The following is a 19,261-nucleotide window of genomic DNA, read 5'->3' on the forward strand; positions in this document are numbered from 1 at the left end:
TTTTTGACATGACTTTTGTATTTTCTCTCCTCTCGCTCTCGCTCTCGCTCTCGCTCTCTCGCTCTCGCTCTCTCTCTTATAACAGAATACTAAGACTTTTTTGACATACTATGAAATGTTGACTTTTTTTTTTGACATACTATACCAGTGACTTTTGACCATACTAGATTGTGGCACACAATGAACTATCATCTTTTTTGACATACTAATGCCATGAACTTTTTTGACCATTACAACAATTTTTTTACTCTTTACTATCAATAAATTAAGCGATTTTTGAACAATATACCGGTGGACAGGCATCTTGGATTTGAAATTTGAATTTTAAATAAGATGGCCAAAAAACATCCAGTCACCTATGTAATGTGAGATTTTAACATTGGATTTGTGTGACTCCTAGTGGTAGTTAGAGAAAAAGAAAAAAGAATGGACTGAAAAAGCTACAATTTTCACAGGGACAGTCACAGAATACTTTGACAAAAAGAGTAACCTATAAATCTTGGATCATTCATAATATGATAACAACCTGGACACCAAATCCAAAGGAATAACGTCAGGTCAACACGAGGGGTTTTAATGTAAAAATAAATCCTGAGTTTCAGCTACAAATACAGGGTTCCTGTGTTTGAGATGAGATCAGCATCTACAATTCACAAGCCACCTCCAGCTACAAAATGAAACATTATTCTAAAAAAAGTAAAAATATAAATGTAGATAAAAATGTGTAAAAAAAAAAAAAAGTAACAAGGTCAATGCTCGTACCTGACTATTAAGGTTTAGAAAAAACATGTTTCATTTGAAAGACTTAAAAAAAAAAGTGAAAACATACATTTCAAAAGAATAATCTCAATCGATAATGTGACAGGCAATTCAGCTTCACTCTTCAGCAGGTGCTACCTCAGTTAAAAGTGCGATAACATTGTGTCAAGAAAAAAAAAGAAACAGTTATAGCCTTGGTGAGTACAACAAAATGCAAAACAAAAAGTAATACTGAGGCAAAATGCTGAGGATTGAAAACTGTAAAGTAATCTTAAAGTCATCTCCCACAAGGGGCAGCAACATTTATTTAAAGCCACAATCCCCATGGGAACTGACGGCCCACGGTCCATCCACATGGGTTGTTGGAGGGATGAGGTAAGGTGACAAGCATTACCGTTCATCTGGAACAAGCTTAGTAAGGTATGCACACCAATAAGAAACATTTTTACTAAAGACTGAGACAACAGATAATGACAGTGTCAGTGCATTTTACCGTGCTTAGAAGGCATCTAAAGTTACATTCCTCGTTAACAGCAAACAGAAAATGCAATTAATAAGGATTGGCCTTCAAAATAATATTTATATTATATGTAATAGTCCCAAGAGTCATCAGTACACACCCATCAGCTGTTCACTCTGCATTCAGGAAAACATTATGTCATCCCAACTTTTACGTTTCAGTTTGAGTGTCAAGAAATGTTTGAATATAAATAATATTGGTTCCATGTTCCCTTGTTCTCAATGCTCACATGTACAGTATCAAAATACAAATATTTAAAAAGAAAACAGTCTAAAAAACCAACCCACAATCCCTCTGGAGCGTTCATAACCATGGCAGAGGCAAGCGAGGTATGATGACGCCGTGGCTCCATTCTACACAACAAAGGGTCCCCCCCCCAACATTATTCCCATCATGACACTCCTTTGCTGTAAAATACTCCATAAATAAAAGTTGTACTAAAATAGAGTTTTGTCGTTCGTCAGCATAAAAAAAATTAAATCCAGTGTGTCCGTCATACAACCACACCTTTCCCTTGATGTCCAGCTTGGCGTTTTCACTTGCTTTATTGGACTGCTCCTCTGTGAGAGTGATGTAAGAGTACACCAGGCTGCCCGCAATACTGCAAAACACAGACAGTGACCATGTGTGAGAATACAAACAGTTCACACTCATGCAAGAACTCGTAATGAAGCTATGTGCATCTTAATGTTGGCGCTTAATCTAACTCTGAACAACTAAGAAACTGGTTTTAGGATTAATGTCATAGAGGCTACAAAAAAAAGTTCCCCAACAGTTGCAGGCAAAATGACATTTGGAAATCATTGTATCTAACATGTTGCAGCACATCATTAGTCATTACGTCATCAAAGTTCCAAACAAGAATTAGCATGCACATAGAAATTCCTGCAGCCAACAGGCACATAGCATCTCTAACATCAGTGTCATCAACGGTGCCAAATGTATTTAGGAGTTCACCTTTTAGGGAGGACCAGTCTTACACAATATTAGTGGACCCTTCCTTCCTTCCTCAGTTGTTTAAAACCAGAAATGAGAACAATCTTTAAGCTAACAAGCTACGTGCATAATGAATGAGGTTTTCATGAAATCCATCCAATATATAGCATGGCTCTATGGATGGAAAGCCTGGCTTAAAACGACACTGTTATAGTATGGTATTTACAGTTCTTGCTCATGTTTATATACACACTGCCACAGTGAGTCGATCTGCTGTGTGACCATACAATTCCAAATGTATGTCCAATAGGTGAGGGTTTGTGTTGGAGGAAAACTCTACTTCCAGAAACCCTGGGTGTACGGCTGGGCAGTACATAGATATATTTCCAACGAGATATAGGATAAGACAATACCGTTTCTATCGATAGAGTTTGATGTTGTGTTTCATAATACATTTACATTTCTCTTCTCTTAAACTCTCCACACGACCCTGCCCCCACTCGCTCACAGGCTCTCCTGTACGGTGGAGGGAGACACAGCGCCGACCCACACTGCAGACATTTTCCTACATTTTGAAACTGTTATTTGCCCAGCTGTAAATTTTTTTTAAGCAGGAGAAAAAAACCTGTAACTGTACCAGTGTTTCCACTTCTAATGTTCTGTTGTGGTAGCCGCCACGGTGAAGAAAACAAAAAGAAAAGAAAAACAGTAGCTTCTGGATGCAACGTTACATATAGTTCTATGTGCAGAGCGAATGAGAAGGCGGCGAGAGATAAGACCCGTGACCAATTAACATAGTTCATAGAAATGCAGCGCAGTGATCATACAGACATTTTATGCATGTATGATGTGCATGCAACCCAAGCTGCACTCGTTCATGATTCATCTGTCACTACAGAATCCAGACTGCAGTGTAGTTTATACACTTCACGGTGTAAAGAAACAATCGGCCTTATGATCATCATGTGTCGCAGCTGTGCATATTAAAATGGGGAAGCATGCATTTTATTTTCATCACTCTGTTTTAAAAGTGCATGTAACATTTTGCATGTGGCTTTGACTTACAACTGAACATTTAGCCCACTTTGTAAAAAGCACAGAGATATATATTGTGGATACTCTGTACAAATACAGATATCATTTTGTTTTTGTCCATATCGCCCCAGCCATACCTAGGTAAAAAATATATCCATCTATGAAGATAACTAGACATTTCAGCATAAATTAGAAAATAGACCACGTATACCTGATATTCAAACCTATGAAATTAGTCCAAGAGAAAATGTAGTCTCCACTGAACACCATCCCAATGTATGTCACCAGGACATTCTGCAAAATAAAGAAAATATGAATGAAGTCAATTACGTTTTTTTTCCTTTTTTTTCTTTTAGTGTATTTAACTATTACTTCCCACTAATTTAAAGTTTACCTTGATGCAGCCCACGATCGTAGTTGTTAATGCAGAGTTGTATTGTGTACAAAGCACGGTGGAATACATCAGAACAAACCTGCAAAAGAACCATGTTATCATATTACACATGAATCAACACTTTGCATGCATAAAGTCAGTGTTTCACAATGTTGATGCAACATGATAGACACATGGCCATTGTGAGCTTCACACTCAGTAAAGCAATTGCCCAGAATGGAGATTCCAGCCACTGATGATAATACGGTGATACTACAAATATTGGGTGTAACCCAGATGTTCAATTCTGGCACAAAACACTTTCCCTGCCCAGGCATGCATGTCACACATAAGCCTTGGCCTGTATTCTTACCCCATGATGCAAGAGAGGAGGAACTGGGTGAGGAAGAACATGTCTGACCAGCCATCATATTCCACCGCCTGACAACAGAAACACAGCATGAGTAATAATGTAATTACACATGTACATACCCGCAACAGCATTTAAAAAACAAACAAAAACAACAGAATAAATATGTAAGCTATTGTGGATTACAAATCATTTGAGTTTAAATATTTGTTTGTTAAAAAAAAAATCAATAGTCATTCCTTAATGACGTGTCTGGTCTGGCAGAAAATAAATATTTGATTAACTGAGCACTGCAGGGTTGTTGATCATATTTTAGAGAGTGTATAGAATTAACCCCAACATACTTACAAATTCAACACTAAGATTCCAGAAGCTTTAAAAAAAAAAAGGTAGTAGTCTGTGTCATTACAGAGGTTTTTTAGTTAAAGGAGGCTGTAGGCGCTGCTGTAATAACTCTACTAGGTGCATAATAGCAGCTTTGTGCCTTTCTGGCTGCTGGGCCCCAGCTTGGCAAACCAGAAGGTCTCTGCCAACACTAACCAACTCACAGACAGCCCATATTTACGGCACACACCCATGCTTAGACATATATGCACTCACTTCAATGTATCTGCCAAGCTAGAGGTTTAAATGAAGATAATTAGAAATAGAGCTTATAGAGATAGAAAGCGTCAAACTATGTACCTTTTGCATATCTCCAGTCACATGAGCCAACAGCAGAGTGGGAATTATCATAAATAACGCTTATAATACAACAATCCATATTTCCCCAGCTCCTGTGAGAAAGAACATAGAAACAGATGGGCAGGGAGCAACAGGACCATGAAAAATAAGCAGAGCCAGAACAGAGGGGGTATTGACTAGTCTTTGAGTGCATTCCTCACTAACTAGCATACACACTAGCGTCATGCGTGGCCAGCCCAACGCACTACGGACGCCGCTTCATGTGGCTCCGTCACTCACTCACACACTCACACACTCACACACACACGTCTTGTGCCTATTAGCAGATGGTGCTCTCACAGACTAAATCTGGACCCCGTTTGCTGTAACACTAGAGCTGAGCAGTCTGCTCATGTGACATAAGATACTTTTTATTTGACTCAACAGTTAAACTGTATTAACTTGACTGTTTAAAATAATTTTAAAAAAAAATAGAAAATGCAAAAGAAATAGAAAAGCAGCACAACTTGTATAATATACTGGAGTAATAAATGATATTATTCTTTGCATATATATATATATATATATATATATATATATATATATATATATATATATAAAATCAAATTAGTGGGGAATGAAAAGAACCAACCCATGGTGTTTGTGTACACCGAGTACCTTTACGCCAGACGCTGAAGGACCGCTTGGGTTCTCTGTATTCACCAACATCAGCTCAATGCCAAAAACAGCTCCAGCCCAACAATGGTTACTATTCATCAGATGGTGCTGCCACATACCTTTGCATCTAATTTTTGCTTCACATAGGCTCCGTTGGCTGCAGTCAGCACGTCGTTCAGGAGAATGAACACGTAGCCTTGCAGGTCAAAAGACAGGTCAGAACTGTGATGAGAGAAAACAAAAGAAAGTGTCCGGGCTGTAAATACGTGTTCTGTCACTAAGGATTTAACTTTGGGCTTGCTGTTTCAGAGGGGCTCCTTTAACTACAGTTCTAGAACTATGTCTAATGACCCTGAAGATAATATCACTTTAGTGAGGACATATATCAGGAGAAGACAACCCTTTGTTGTGGAGGTAATTCTGGTTTGGGACACCTGGATGTAGTAGGACTTACCTTGCGGCTATAAACGCCCGAGGATCATTGTAAATACTGTCAGCTGGACTGGCCTGGAGAATTTCTTCCTGCCAAAAGGTCAAAGACAGTAGAGCAATGAAATTCTATCTGGCTGCTTTGAGCTGTAAAGAAAAGCCTCAATAAAGTACAAAGAGGAAGGCTTGGTGTCCCACTGAGAAAAGAAAACAGTAAATGACTGAGGAAAAATCTTTCCCGTGCGATCTTACTTGAGAAGAAGTACCTCAGCCAGCATTGTGAATAAAATGGAGAACCTCCGGAGGACTGTAAACATCGGCAGACTGGTGGAAAAGGACAGAAATTGCTTTAACTTGGTCAAACATCAATAGCCATGCCCAATGAACTCACAGTGTTACTAACTCAACTTCCATTTCACCATTTTTCGAGTAGTAGTAGATTATCTGAACATATAAAACATTAAAATAAAAAATGTATATACATACATTCATGCATACAAATATATATATATATATATATATATATATATATATAATTAAAATGACAGATAAATAAGGTCATGTACTTCTCAGCACAATCTTCCAAAAATGATTGAAAGTCATTCAAACAAAAAATTCCCATGTTCAAAAAGGAGTAGGAAGAAGTTCATAAACAACTTATCAGGTCCTACCCCTTTCTCTACTTTTATCCTTTAGTAAATACAAAATCTTATGCTTCACTTACTACACATCATAGACACAGATGCAAAAATACAGTACATACCCACACACATTTATACAGTTTTTGTATCTTTTCTTCCCTTTCTTCTTGTTTCTATACCATCTATCTATAGCATATTAAATAATAACACATCCATACTAGACTTAGTCTATAGATATATTCGTATATAGTTGCCAAGAAACCATACAGTCATTATACAATACTATCACTTCAAAACCAATCCAGCCTAGATGGGAGGACTTACTTTAGCCTTTTGGTACCGAACAGACCAGTGATTTGGTTTCCCACATACAGGAGAGGTAGAGGAAACGTCTGTAAAACCAGGTAAACATGAATGAAAAAAACGCTCATGATCATGATGGAAACTGTAAATAGTTGTACTGATTGATGGCTAGGTGGTCTCACCTTGCGAGGTATACTCTCATCGCAGTCTGGGAAGCTGATCACCTTCGCAGCCTTGCCCACCCACAGAACAACCACTGTGGCCAACATCTGCACACACATTAAATAGAACATTACGTTATCTCTGCCTGCTTTCAGGGACTGATGTGGGTTTGGAAATTCGTTGTGCATTCAACTTACTTGTCCAATTCCGACACATATTGATGAAGGGAACCTGAAACAGCAGAGTTGAGTCCCCGTTACAACCAGTGAATAGAGTACGGTGTTGCGAACCTAACGTTACTTTATTAGCCAGTGACAAACGTTAGGCTGAAATATAGCTTTACAAAATGCTACCGTATATTATGCTCTCCTATTTCAGGCTGTACACAACCTCGCCAGTCAAAAGTTGCCGTTAGCTAACTAGCTAATAGGCTCAGCCGCTATCTAGCCAACACAACTTCCAGTTGCTAGGTTAACCGTTAGCTCCCATGGTAGCTCCTCTACTAACTCTATAACCAACATAAGCGTTAGCAAAACCGTTACCTGTAGTTGGTGAGGACACTTTTGTTCACCACGACGATGAGAAATGAGCTCACACCGTAAAACCCAGCGGCAAAAAGCTTCACAAACAGCGTCAGAGGTCTGTCCGCCATCCCCGACGAGTTCTCATTCCTCTTTGAGTGTCTGCTCTTCCCCTGCCATCACTTCACTGGCTCGCTCGGCCAGCGCTACACACCCACACGCGCACAGGCGCGCGCGCGCGCGCACAAACACACACACATACACAAAACACGAGAACGTCGACGTTTCCCATCTTCCGCCTCATGTCTGAGCATCACATAGCATTAAACTAATTTAAAGCGTAGGTTATTTAATGTCACTAAAATAAACGACAAAGCTAGCTAAAGTCTGAGAGAAAGCAGTAACAGAGCTGCCAACTTTTCCCAAAACCTTGGAGTGAGATTTGGTGGGGCCAAACCAAATTTTGCCTAGTACAAAGCAATTTCTTTGGCTCTTTCAGCATCATTATCCTTCAGGGTTTAAATTGGGATTTGTTATGTATGGGGGGGGGATGGGGAGGCTCTCCTTTGGGGGGTCTGGGGGTATGCCCCCTGTTAGAAAAATCTATCAGGTGTTCTTTGATTTCATGAGACAAAGAGAGGCTGAGGGTCCAGTTGAGAATTAAGAAAGGGTTTTATATCCTTTAGCGAAGGGAAGCAAGCATTTAACCGAAGCTGTGATCTAATTATACATGACCACCAGACGAAGGCCAGCTCCTTGACCTGACCTCGTGTCAAGGCCCATGTGTATTTTGGCAGGTGGCTGTGGGATAAAAACATGACGTGTCTCTGATAAGAAATGTGTCTCTGCCATGTGCCACGTTGCCAAACAGACAGCAGAGTTGTTGAGTCAAACCCTCATTCATTTCTTTTGGAAAAGAAACTGCAGGGGACAGCACATCTGAGTCATGTCTGGGCTGAATGCATCTCTCGGCTACTTCTTGGCTGTTGTCATTTCTGCGGCCTTGGTCTCAACACTCCTTAAAAAATGGCCACGGTTTAGATTGATTTTGGAGTTCGCTTCCTCTTTCATGCTGGTGGCATGTCGGCTGGAGGTGCAGACCATTGTGGATGTGGGGGAGTGGGCCGGGGGCTTGGGTCCTGATGTGACTTTCACCATATTGTTTGTGGTTCTGCTGACCCACGGTGTGATCTGTGGTGGTGCCTCAGGGAACCCCACCTGGTTGTGCTGGAGTTCCTGCAGCTGGAGGCCACCACCCTGCCCACTCTCCTTGCTGTTGCGGCCCAGTTTCTTGGGGCCCATCTAGCCATTCTTGTAGCTGCATACTACTGGAGTCTGGAGCTACAGACATGCACATGATCAAAACCTGATGTTCAGAGAGTGCAGCCCATCTCTGCTGGTCTCGGCGCTTCACGGGTTCTTTACAGAGTGTGTATGCACGCTCTTCCTTCTTCTAGTCCATCTAAACCTGAGACGCAGACCTGCTCTGATCCGAGTGCCCCTCATCGCTGTCCTCCTCACTTTCCTGTGCTATACAGGTAAGTTTCAAGGGACCTTCATCATCACTGGTAAAAAAGTAGTAGCTTTGTGCTTTTAAATATGAGAAAGTAAGTGCAGGGAATGATTGGATAACAAAACAGAATTTTTCATTTCAACTTTGCTAATAAAACAAAATATTATAGAAATATGGGAACCCACTGGGAAATCAGGCGAGTCTTCTCTCTGTGCAGTACCATCTGAGATCACTGTTTCCGTGCATCTACACAATGTGTTGCCGGTTACTTTAAACAGACCTTTTTTGCCTAAAAAAAGCTACCAGAAGCACTAAACGATGAGTTCCTTGGACTCCACATTGGTAATAACAATGATAATAATAATAATGTATTCCTTTATTAATCCCACAAGGTGAAATTACAATTTTGTATTAGACATGCATGTGATCCTCAGCTGCACGTGTTATTCGATAAAAGGTATACATCTGCCTCCCCTTTATTTAATGAGGAAAATGCACATTAATCAACATTTCTGTAAATGCGCCACTGTACAATCGGCTATCTGTAGTCCTACCTAGCATGCATGTCTTAAAACTGCTCAAAAGTTTAAAAGCATCATAATACAGATTGACTAACATACGCTTTATTTGTCTGTTCTTTTTCTGCAGCCAGAGGCTACACCTCAGCCTACATGAATCCCTCCTTGTCGTACGGCCTCACCTTCCACTGTCCTGGATTTACCTTCACAGAGTACGCAGCGGTCTACTGGCTGGGCTCTCTCACAGGTACTCAGCATTACAATGAAACATACTGTATATGTTAATTCTTTTAAATTGAACACACTGTTTACAATTAACGACTTGTTTTCTAGGCATGACTCTGGCCCTCATCTTGTATATGGGCCACATTCCAAGGATCTTTTCCAAGAACCTAATATATTCTCAGAAGACACGTTCTCGAGTGCCAAAAGGGGACAAAGGAGAAAAAAAAATATGAAACTACACTTGTTTTTTTTTTTATAAGTCAACCTTTTAAGTAAAGTAACTGACAACAAATTGTTAATGGCGAAGAGATTTTTACTGTACAGAAAATAAGGGTAAAAGATCATGTTGAACTCATTCGGTAAATTCATTCTTCCATTCTTGTCGGCATCTTTTTAATAAAAGCATTACTATCAATAAAGTTGTACTTTTTGAAAAAAAAAAAAAGAACCATGTCTCACCGCCAATGCTTGTTCCTTTAAAGCACAATCCTACACGTGTAGCACACCACACGGTGGCCATCTGTTGGAGGCATTCAAAATCCCCCTGTACACCCCAGGAAGACGCTAGATTTTTTATCACAGAGGCCAAAAAGTTACTAAATCAATGAAAAATAAAAATACTAAAACATTGCAGATTTATGTAACATAATAGTTACACCTATGTTAAATGTCACAGTCAGAAAGAGAAGTGCTGCTACGTGCTGGCGGCGCTCTGGGCAGCGCTGGGTTTAGAAGACACATCGGGCTTTTTGTCTTTTGGCTGTTTTTTAATAGAAGGTCCTGGATCTGTGGGTGAGAAAGAATAAATAATGTTCAGTTGTCCTTTTCAAGTCTTTATTACCTCAATGGGAGTTGAAACATCTTGGAAGAAAACAAACCAACAGGGTTTACAGGGGGAGAGCCGGGACAGTTGAAACACTTTAATATATATATAAAAAAAAAAAAAAAAAGGTAATTTACAAAGCGATCGTATTGCACTGAAAGCTAAGACTTGGTCACTAGCAACCTATATGTGTCATCTGTCAAATACAGCTGCATTTTCAGCTTTGAATAAAACCCTTCAGGAATTATTACAGCAAAAGTGGGCCGTGCGTAAAGTTTCATCTGAATAAAAACGTACAGTTTAAGCCATATAAACTTCCCACAACTATAATATTTTACTATATGTCATGAATGGTACTTCCAAGGGGTGTTCATTTAGATGTGAATGTCTCTTTGTCGTCATCCTGAAGCATGTATGAAGCGGTTATTGGAATATCATGCACTGTGGAGGATTCAGCCATTTTAATAGCTAGAACAGTAGGTTTTTCCATTTATATCATGTTTCTATTGTGGAAAAAGTTGTTTCACTGGGTTTTTACGTGGGAAAACTTGACCCCCTAACCTGGCGGGCCCAAATATATATTTTCATCTTTCTAAAAACTGCTTTTCCATGTCTCACCTCCATAAATTATTGTATAAACACAGATATTTGTGCATTTACTTAAAATCCAAGTAGTTCCAGCCAAGTCGGGGACAGTTGAAACAGTTTCATCCGTCCCATATGTAAGCCATTATAGCATGTTTCGCTTTCTAAATAAGCATGCAATATGAAAGTCTGGAATTGTGGACAACACTAAATGGTCTACTGAATAAGCATGCAGTCAAACCTTTAAAGGAAAAAACACAAAAAAAATTTTAACCGCTAATGAAGTTTACTTATGACCATCAAAATTCGGGTATCGGCTGTACCTCATGCCTCAGATAAAATGAAATAACAATAATAATAATAATAATAATAACAATAATCTGTCACCTGGCTGCTTTTGTTGCTCCAGCTGAGCCTCGGGCTGGTCTACCCATAGACGATGATCCGGATCATTCAGAAACGTTTTGCTCTGCCCACAGCTGAGGCAGCGCACGACAGTGAAGCGGGTCCTGCTGTTTCTCCCTAATGACATACGTTAACAAATAGGTTACTGTCAATTTTAAAAATTGAGATTAAAATGCATAAATGAGCTGTTTAGGACATCACTCTAATTAGATTCAGTATGCAATGCGAGGTAGCAGTAGGAACTGGACTGTAAATATAAAATGATCAACCGACTTACTTCGCTGTCTTGTTGAAGCCGTTACGCCAGGGATGAGCAATGAGCAGCACTTCTTACATAATGATCTCTTCACGGATGGGTCTCTGCAATAAAATCCACGATTAACAGATGTTAAAAACCTATTTATGAACAGGTTAGACTAAAAGGATCAGGCTGGTGTTATTGTATGCTTGTAATGGGGGCGGGGGGGGGGGGGCAGTAGCTCAGTCAGTAGGGTCGCCGGTTCAAGTCCCCATACGGACCAAAATACGAAGTGTGGACTGGTGGCTGGTGCTAGTTCACCTCCTGGGCACTGCCAAGGTGCTCTAGAGCAAGCCACCGAACCCCCAACTGCTCGGGGCGCCTTTCCATGGGCAGCCACCTCACCCCTCTCCCCCCTCACTCTGACATCTCTCCATTTAGTGCATGTTTTGGTATTGAACATGTGTGTAATTCAGGCCTGTGTAATAACAGAGTGTAAATTGTAATTACCCGTTGCTAAAGTATACATTATTATTGTATATATTATTTGTTTTTTTGGTGCTGCTCATCCCCAAGCCCATTATTATGGTATACATTATTATTTTCTTGTTGCTGCTCATCCCCAAGCCCATTATTATGGTATACATTATTATTTTCTTGTTGCTGCTCATCCCAAAGCCCACTGGTTCCTACTGAAGATGTATATCTCTTACAATGGTTCACAAAAATGTTTCAGTATTTAAAATGGCTCAGCAAATTCTTATTTTATTTTTTTAGATTGGCTTGTGTGCTATAATAGTAGTAGGACGGTGTTTCCGGGATTGACTCCAAATAAATATTTCCCCGAGTGACAGGGAAACAAAAGGGACCCAAATAAAGTCAACACTCGGGGTCGAGGCAAGATGGCGGTCTGAGCAGTTGCGGTTTTCCGAGCTCATCACAAGTAGTCCCAAAATATGGTTAAAAGTTGTTGAATGTCCACTCTGAAGTTTGGAAATGGATTCGAAACGTGTTATTAAACCTGCAACACTTAAAATGGATCCCAAAGGAAGGAAATCCTCGCCTAACGTCGAAAAATCTGAAAACGTGCGTGAAGAGGAGCACGACTATGCTATGGATGTAGCTATGCTAAATAAAAGGGACCGCTCTGGTATTGATTCCGCGCCGTCAACACCCACCAAGCAACCCATGGAAAAGAAGACCAAGTCCACTGAAGTCGGTGAGAGTGATAATGTTTCTAACAAGACTATTTTGGAGGCGATACTTGCCCTGGAAAAGAGATTTGAAGTGCAGCTTGCCGACTTAAGTGAGCGAACGAAACAAAGCAGTGCCATGATTGCTAGCTTAGCGAAGACAGTTCAGTTCAACACGGAGGTACTGACTGAATGTAAAAAGAAAGTTGAAGATTTGGAGAAAGAAAATGTCCACCTCTGCAAAGAGAACAATGAGCTTAAGGAGAGAGTCAAAGAACAAGAAAGGTACAGGATGAGGTGGTGCCTCCGTATCAAAGGTTTGGAAGAGAATAAAGACGAAGATATCCGTACGAAGGTCACCCAAATCCTGGTCATGATTGCCCCAGATATGGGGTCGAAGCTGGAAGAAGCAGTGGACATTGTCCACAGGGTCGGAAGAAAGATTGACAACAAGATTAGGCATATTATGGTTCTCTTTACTAAAAGATGGGTGAAGGAAGAAATCTGGCGGCGGACCAAGAACTCTTCGGTCTGCAAAGAGAAAGGCATTCGTTTTGCCGAGGTTTTGCCACGGGAGGATTGGGAAGAAAGACGGAGGTTGTGGCCTCTAATTGAACAAGCGAGGCGGTCCGGAAGCTTGCTTTCTTCCGTGGGCCACATGGATACATCGACGGACGGCGGATTGAAGACGACAGGTGAAGTTAATGGGACACGGTCTGTTCATAAAGTAGTGGAAGTTTTGGAGGGACGAATCTTTCCCCAAAGCCTACGGTTTTTTCTTATCTGAGTGGGTTAACAACTGTTATACAAAGAGTTTTATTTCTGTTTTCTTCTTTTTGGGGTTCATGGTTAATGAGAAAATCTGTTTCGGTTCTTGAATGTTAGGGGCTTGAAAGACATTGTTAAAAGAAAAGCACTCTTTTTGTTTTGTAAAGGGCAAAAATCTCACTGTTTGTTTTTACAAGAAACTCATTCTTCTGAAGCTGATGCAGCCTTTTGGTCTAATCAATGGGGAGACAAAATTTATTTAGTCATGGTTCTAACCACTCTGGAGGTGTGGCGGTATGCTTCAACAAGTTCCCTGGAGAAATATTGACTCATCGAGTTGACGGAAATGGACATTACTTATCGGTGGTTATGAAGATGGAAAATGTACTCTTTATAATAACCATGTTTATGGGTATAATAATGACGGTCAAACAAATTACTGATGGATAATATCACAAATGTGATTTCAGAGTTAAAAATGTTGTACCCTACTGATAACGTGTTAGTAGGAGGTGACTGGAACATGGCTCCAGATGAATGGGAAGATAGATTGCCTCCTAGATTAAGGAAAGCAAAGCAGAATGACATCATAGCAAGTTTTATGACAGACAACAATTGAATGATGCTTGGAGAATTCTCAATCCTGGGATTAAAACATTTCATGGTTTAGGCCAAAGGAGAAAGTAAATCTAGGATTGATTATTGGCTGGTAAGTGATAACGTTATGGCATATGTTAAACAAACTCAAATTTCTAAAGCACCGCTTTCTGATCATTGTTCATAGATCTAGTTTTGGAACCCAAAGTGAGAGTCCCCAGAAACAAAGGATATTGGAAGTTTAATTCTAAGATGTTACAAAATGAGAATATTGCATGAAGGTCAGGGATATTATAAGAGATGTTGAAAAAGATATTTTAATTGAAGGTTATATTGGTAAGTGGGAATTACTAAATATAAGATTAGAGAGTTCACAATAAACTATTGTAAGAATCTAAATATGAAAAAGAGACAATATGAAAGTCATTTGTTGGGGGAAATTAGCCAGTGTTGTAGTAATTTGGACCTAAATTGTCAAGAGAAAAACAAATTAATGGAGTTACAAATCAAGTTAGACGAGCTATATATGAAAGAGCACAAGGGGCCTTTGTAAGGTCTAGAGCCAAATGGATCGAGGCAGTGAAAAGAACTCTTCATATTTTAGTAATTTGGAAAAAAACAGACAGCAACGAAACTCAATTACTAGTTTGATGATAAATGGATTGAAAACAAGGATTTTAGAAGTATAGAAAAAGAAGTTTTCTCTTTTTTCTCTGAATTATACTCCTCAAATTATCTGATACAGAAGCTGATTATTTGTTTGATAAAATCAAGAATGTTATCCCATGCATTGATGATTCCTTAAAGATATTTGCGAGTCAGAGCTGAGTATTGAGGAGTTGGATTTAGTTATTCTCAAGATGAAGTTGAACAAATCTCCAGGGACAGATGGTCTCACAACAAATTTCTATCAATTCTTTTGGAATGATGTGAGAAATTTGTTGTTTAAAGCTTTACTGGAATGTATAGAGAAGAAAGAACTGACGTCTTCTATGAAACAAGGTCTTATCACTTTGATTCCCAAATCCGGTAAAGACAAGAGGGTTTAGATAATTTGAGACCAATTACACTGTTGAATACTGATTACAAGTTACTATCTGGACTTGTTGCTAATAGACTAAAGGAAGGTGTGTCGTCCATATTGGTGAGACTCAGTCAGGCTTTTTGAAAGGAAGGTCAATTCACAACAACATAAGACTTGTTTTAGATTACTGGAGTACAGTGACATGATTCATGATGGTGGGTTTATTTTATTCTTGGACTTTTACAAAGCATTCGATTCTGTTGAACATCCCTTCATCTTGAAAAACTTTGCATCATTTTGGATTTGGGGAAAATTTTAGAAATATAATGGGATGCTATATAACGATATTAATAGTTCTGTAGCTTTAGGGCATGGCACCTGTCCCCGATTTGAGATTAAGAAGGGAATTCGTCAGGGTTGCAGTAGCTCTCCACTTTTATTCATAATGGTAGCAGAAATGCTGTCCATTCTGATCCAGAACAGCTGCATTGAAGGGTTAGTTGTGAATGACAGACAAATACCATAAGTCAATTGGCTGACGACACAACTTTATTTCTTAAAAATGAAACTCAAAATTCCCGTAGCCTTACAAATCATTGACCAGTTTTCAAGAGCTTCAGGCTTACAATTGAATTTAAATAAGTGTGAAATTTTATCATTACATGATTATCCCTTGCAACCTTTGTTTAACATAGAAGTCAAGTCACAAGTTAAATACTTGGGGATTGTTATTTCCAAGAATAAAATAATTTCAGACAAAATGAATATATGGAACAATATAGACAAGTGTAAATTAATCCTAAATAGGGGCTGCAGAGAGATTTAACATCTTCGGGAGAGTCTTATTATCCAAAATGGACAGTTTATCCAGACTTATTTACCCGGCCTTCACTTACCCATCTCTACAAATATGATCAAAGCCATGAACAAGGTCAACTTTAATTTTGTATGGAGAAACAAATGTCAATACATAGGAAAATTGACATGGTTAAAAATTATGAAGATGGAGGTGCGAATGCTATTGATTTTGATATAATGAATGGTGTCTTAAAATTGAAATGGTTAAAATCTTTTATCAATAATGAGCAATCCTTTGGTTTAGTGTTTCCAATCTAATATTTTCCAAGATGGGAGGAATAGACTTTCTTCTGCGATGTGACTTTGAATGCAGTTCTCTAACCAATCAAACTTTCCGCTTTCCATCAGCAGGTTCTTCTCTATTGGAAGTTGATCTATAAACATAATTTTACACCTCACAATACCCCAGTTTGGAATAATAGGTACATATTGGTAGGCAGAAAATCTGTGTACAAGGAGGAATGGAATTCCAGAGGAATCTGGGCAATTGCTCATTTTATGGACAGTAATGGGGTCTTGTTACAGCACGAGGAGTTTTGTGAGAAGTATCAACTCCAATGCAATGCCAAGTGGTATGATAGATGGATGAAAGCTATACCAATGTCTCTGAAATCAATGGTGAGAGAGGACATTAAATACTCCGGGGTTTCTCCTGGTCTGAGGCAGCTCTGCTTAGAGGGAATTCTTTTCTGTGATTATAAATGTACCAACAAAGTTATCAGAAATATTCTGTTAAGGAAATTCTATCCTAATCCGGTAAGAAGAAAATATATGTTGAAAGACTTTGGTGATGGAGAGGTTAAGAAAATAAGGAAAAGCTATATCTCATTCCCACTTCTTCCGAAGGTGAAGAGGTCAACTTTAAGATTTTAAATGGAATTTACCCTACAAACGAATTCTTAAGACTAAGATTCAATTTGATACAAATAACTGTGTTTTTTGTGAAGGGAAATTGAGAAGCTAGAACACGTTTTCTTTCTGTGTGAGTCAGTGCAACCCTTCTGGAAAGATCTGCGGAGCTGGTTCCAGACCAGGGGAATTCTGATTCCTCCTCTGACTGTGATGAATATAAGTTTGGTGTTTTTGTTGAAGACAAGAAGGTAGACTTCGTTCTCAACAACTTGTTACTTTTAGGGAAACATTTTATACATAAATGCAGATATTTTAAGACCAAACCCTCCTGAGTCACTGGAAGAATGAGCTAAACCTCATGTATAAGTCTTTAAAACGGTTAAGATTGGAAAAGCCCTTGATTTGGTTTATCTACTTGAAAGTTTTGATTTAATTTGAGATAGCCCCCGTTATTATTTGTTTTGTCATTTATTTATTTATTATTTATTATTATTTATTTATTTATTTTTATTGTTTTATTTATTTTATTTTTTTTTTTTTTTTTTTTCTCTCATTCTTTCCTCTGAATTTTAATTTGATATGTACATGCTTTTATGTTTTGACTTGTTCGACCCGAGGCAAATGTTGTTTTTGAAAGTGGTCAGATTTTTCTACTGCCTTGTTGTTTGTATATTTGTATTTTGAATGAATAAAAAAAAAAAAAAAAAAAAAAAAGTCAACACTCGGAAGTGACAGCGCTTTGCTGTAATGGGCCTTCAAATAAATTCATACAGACGAAAGAAACAACTATATCACATCGAAATAAAATTAACTTACTGTCTGAGAACTAAACGCCTTGCAATGGTCCTCTGTGTGAAGCAGTAGAAACGAGCCAGCTCCACATTTTCCGGGTTTGGGCTAAAACACAATGTGCTGCCTGTAAAAAGTTAAACCGGTGGAGTGAAGTCATTACATGGCTGCTCAGCAAAGTAGTTAGCATGCTATGCTAGCATGTCGGCCACTGCCGATGCTACCATGACAGCGCTGTCTTTATCATATTTATTTCCTACCTGGTAAAGATAGTTCAGTCTTTGATAAGCGTCTTTGTCTTTCAGTTGGAGTGCCATTACACACAGAGGTAAAGATACAGTAGCAGTTTCTTTACAGTCGCTTGTGAGCTACAGCCGCAGTGGCGCCTGACCTCAGCAGGCAGCGGTTCTTTTTTATGCAGGCTGGTAGGGGAGGGTTCCTGATCGCTGATTGGCTCGCCCTGACAATAGGCTCGTTCGAGATGAGCCAGGTCTGCGCAGAATCGATCACCGGCGATCGGCGCCCGTTGCATGCGGTTAGATTTGTGTCCGACTTGATCCGACTCGCTCTGACGTCATGCACACGTGGGCAACGGAAATCTCACGAGAGCAAGGCGGACGCAGTTCTGGGACGCAGGCGGCGCAGTTGCTTTTCCCCGACTGCAAGAGCCAGCGGACCCAGGACCCAGGCGGACCCAGAGCATGCTGGGAAACGCCGGCTTCTCAGCTGATTTAACACCTGATTGGTTTACAACATGATGACGTTTTATATAAACTTTTTACTGTTTTTGAATCGGAAGGATTTTAATTGCTATTTGTCTGATTTAAAGACTTATTCTGTACATAACACATGTTGTGGCTGATAGTTAAGTTTAGAAGTCAGAGAGACTAAACCCGTTCAGATCACGGATCATCTACAGTGTGTTGTTCATTAAAATCAGCAACAGGTCGCATGTAGAGCACTTTGACAGCTACTCTGTCATAATTAAAACAACTGGAGACTGTGTACCAGCTGGTATGTGGGTCTGATTATATTTTATTAAATCGGAATCGCACCACCGTGTTTTCATCACTTCCTGTCCAGCCTGAAGGCGGCTGGAATCGGCTGGAAACTGTCCGACTTTACCGCAGCTTTCTGTCACCGCCCCCCGCTGCTGCCGCCTGCTCTCGTCCACTCTACAGGCGAGGCGCAGTTCATCTCGAACGAGCCTACTATCCCACACTTAACCACGTCAAAAAACTGTGACCTTGCTGTGCGCAACACAGCTGACCCAATTAGGCCACATTTAAATAAACTTGTACGCCTCCAGTATCACACGCTGGTCAACCAATGAAATGGCTCCAACAATGCCTATATAATACACCAGTTTGCTTACTTTTCAGATACAGTGCTTTAACGGTGAAGTGTTATAGTCACAAGTCGATCGGAGTGTCCCGCAGGCTGCCATCACGTTAATTATTACAGATTGGCTGTTGATCATGTT

At 39.6% G+C, this 19,261-nt stretch overlaps 1 protein-coding gene and 2 pseudogenes across 1 annotated transcript; 1 reads left to right on the forward strand and 2 right to left on the reverse strand.

Moving 5' to 3' along the window:
- Window positions 1-1,388: 1,388 nt before the first annotated feature.
- LOC116676513 (UDP-N-acetylglucosamine/UDP-glucose/GDP-mannose transporter-like) lies at window positions 1,389-7,611 on the reverse strand (annotated as a pseudogene).
- A 476-nt stretch (window positions 7,612-8,087) lies between these two features.
- Window positions 8,088-10,067, forward strand: LOC116676514 (aquaporin-12-like; annotated as a pseudogene).
- Window positions 9,990-18,297, reverse strand: LOC116676516 (ribonuclease P protein subunit p21-like). The gene is given in 6 exon segments (XM_032507562.1): window positions 9,990-10,432; window positions 11,442-11,576; window positions 11,737-11,819; window positions 17,806-17,881; window positions 17,884-17,905; window positions 18,039-18,297. Coding segments are annotated over 6 exon segments (465 nt in total). The 5' UTR covers window positions 18,096-18,297; the 3' UTR covers window positions 9,990-10,340.
- Window positions 18,298-19,261: the final 964 nt, after the last annotated feature.

The sequence above is a fragment of the Etheostoma spectabile genome, unplaced genomic scaffold, assembly GCF_008692095.1.
Source record: "Etheostoma spectabile isolate EspeVRDwgs_2016 unplaced genomic scaffold, UIUC_Espe_1.0 scaffold00003243, whole genome shotgun sequence".
In the NCBI taxonomy this organism is placed as follows: Eukaryota; Metazoa; Chordata; class Actinopteri; order Perciformes; family Percidae; genus Etheostoma; species Etheostoma spectabile.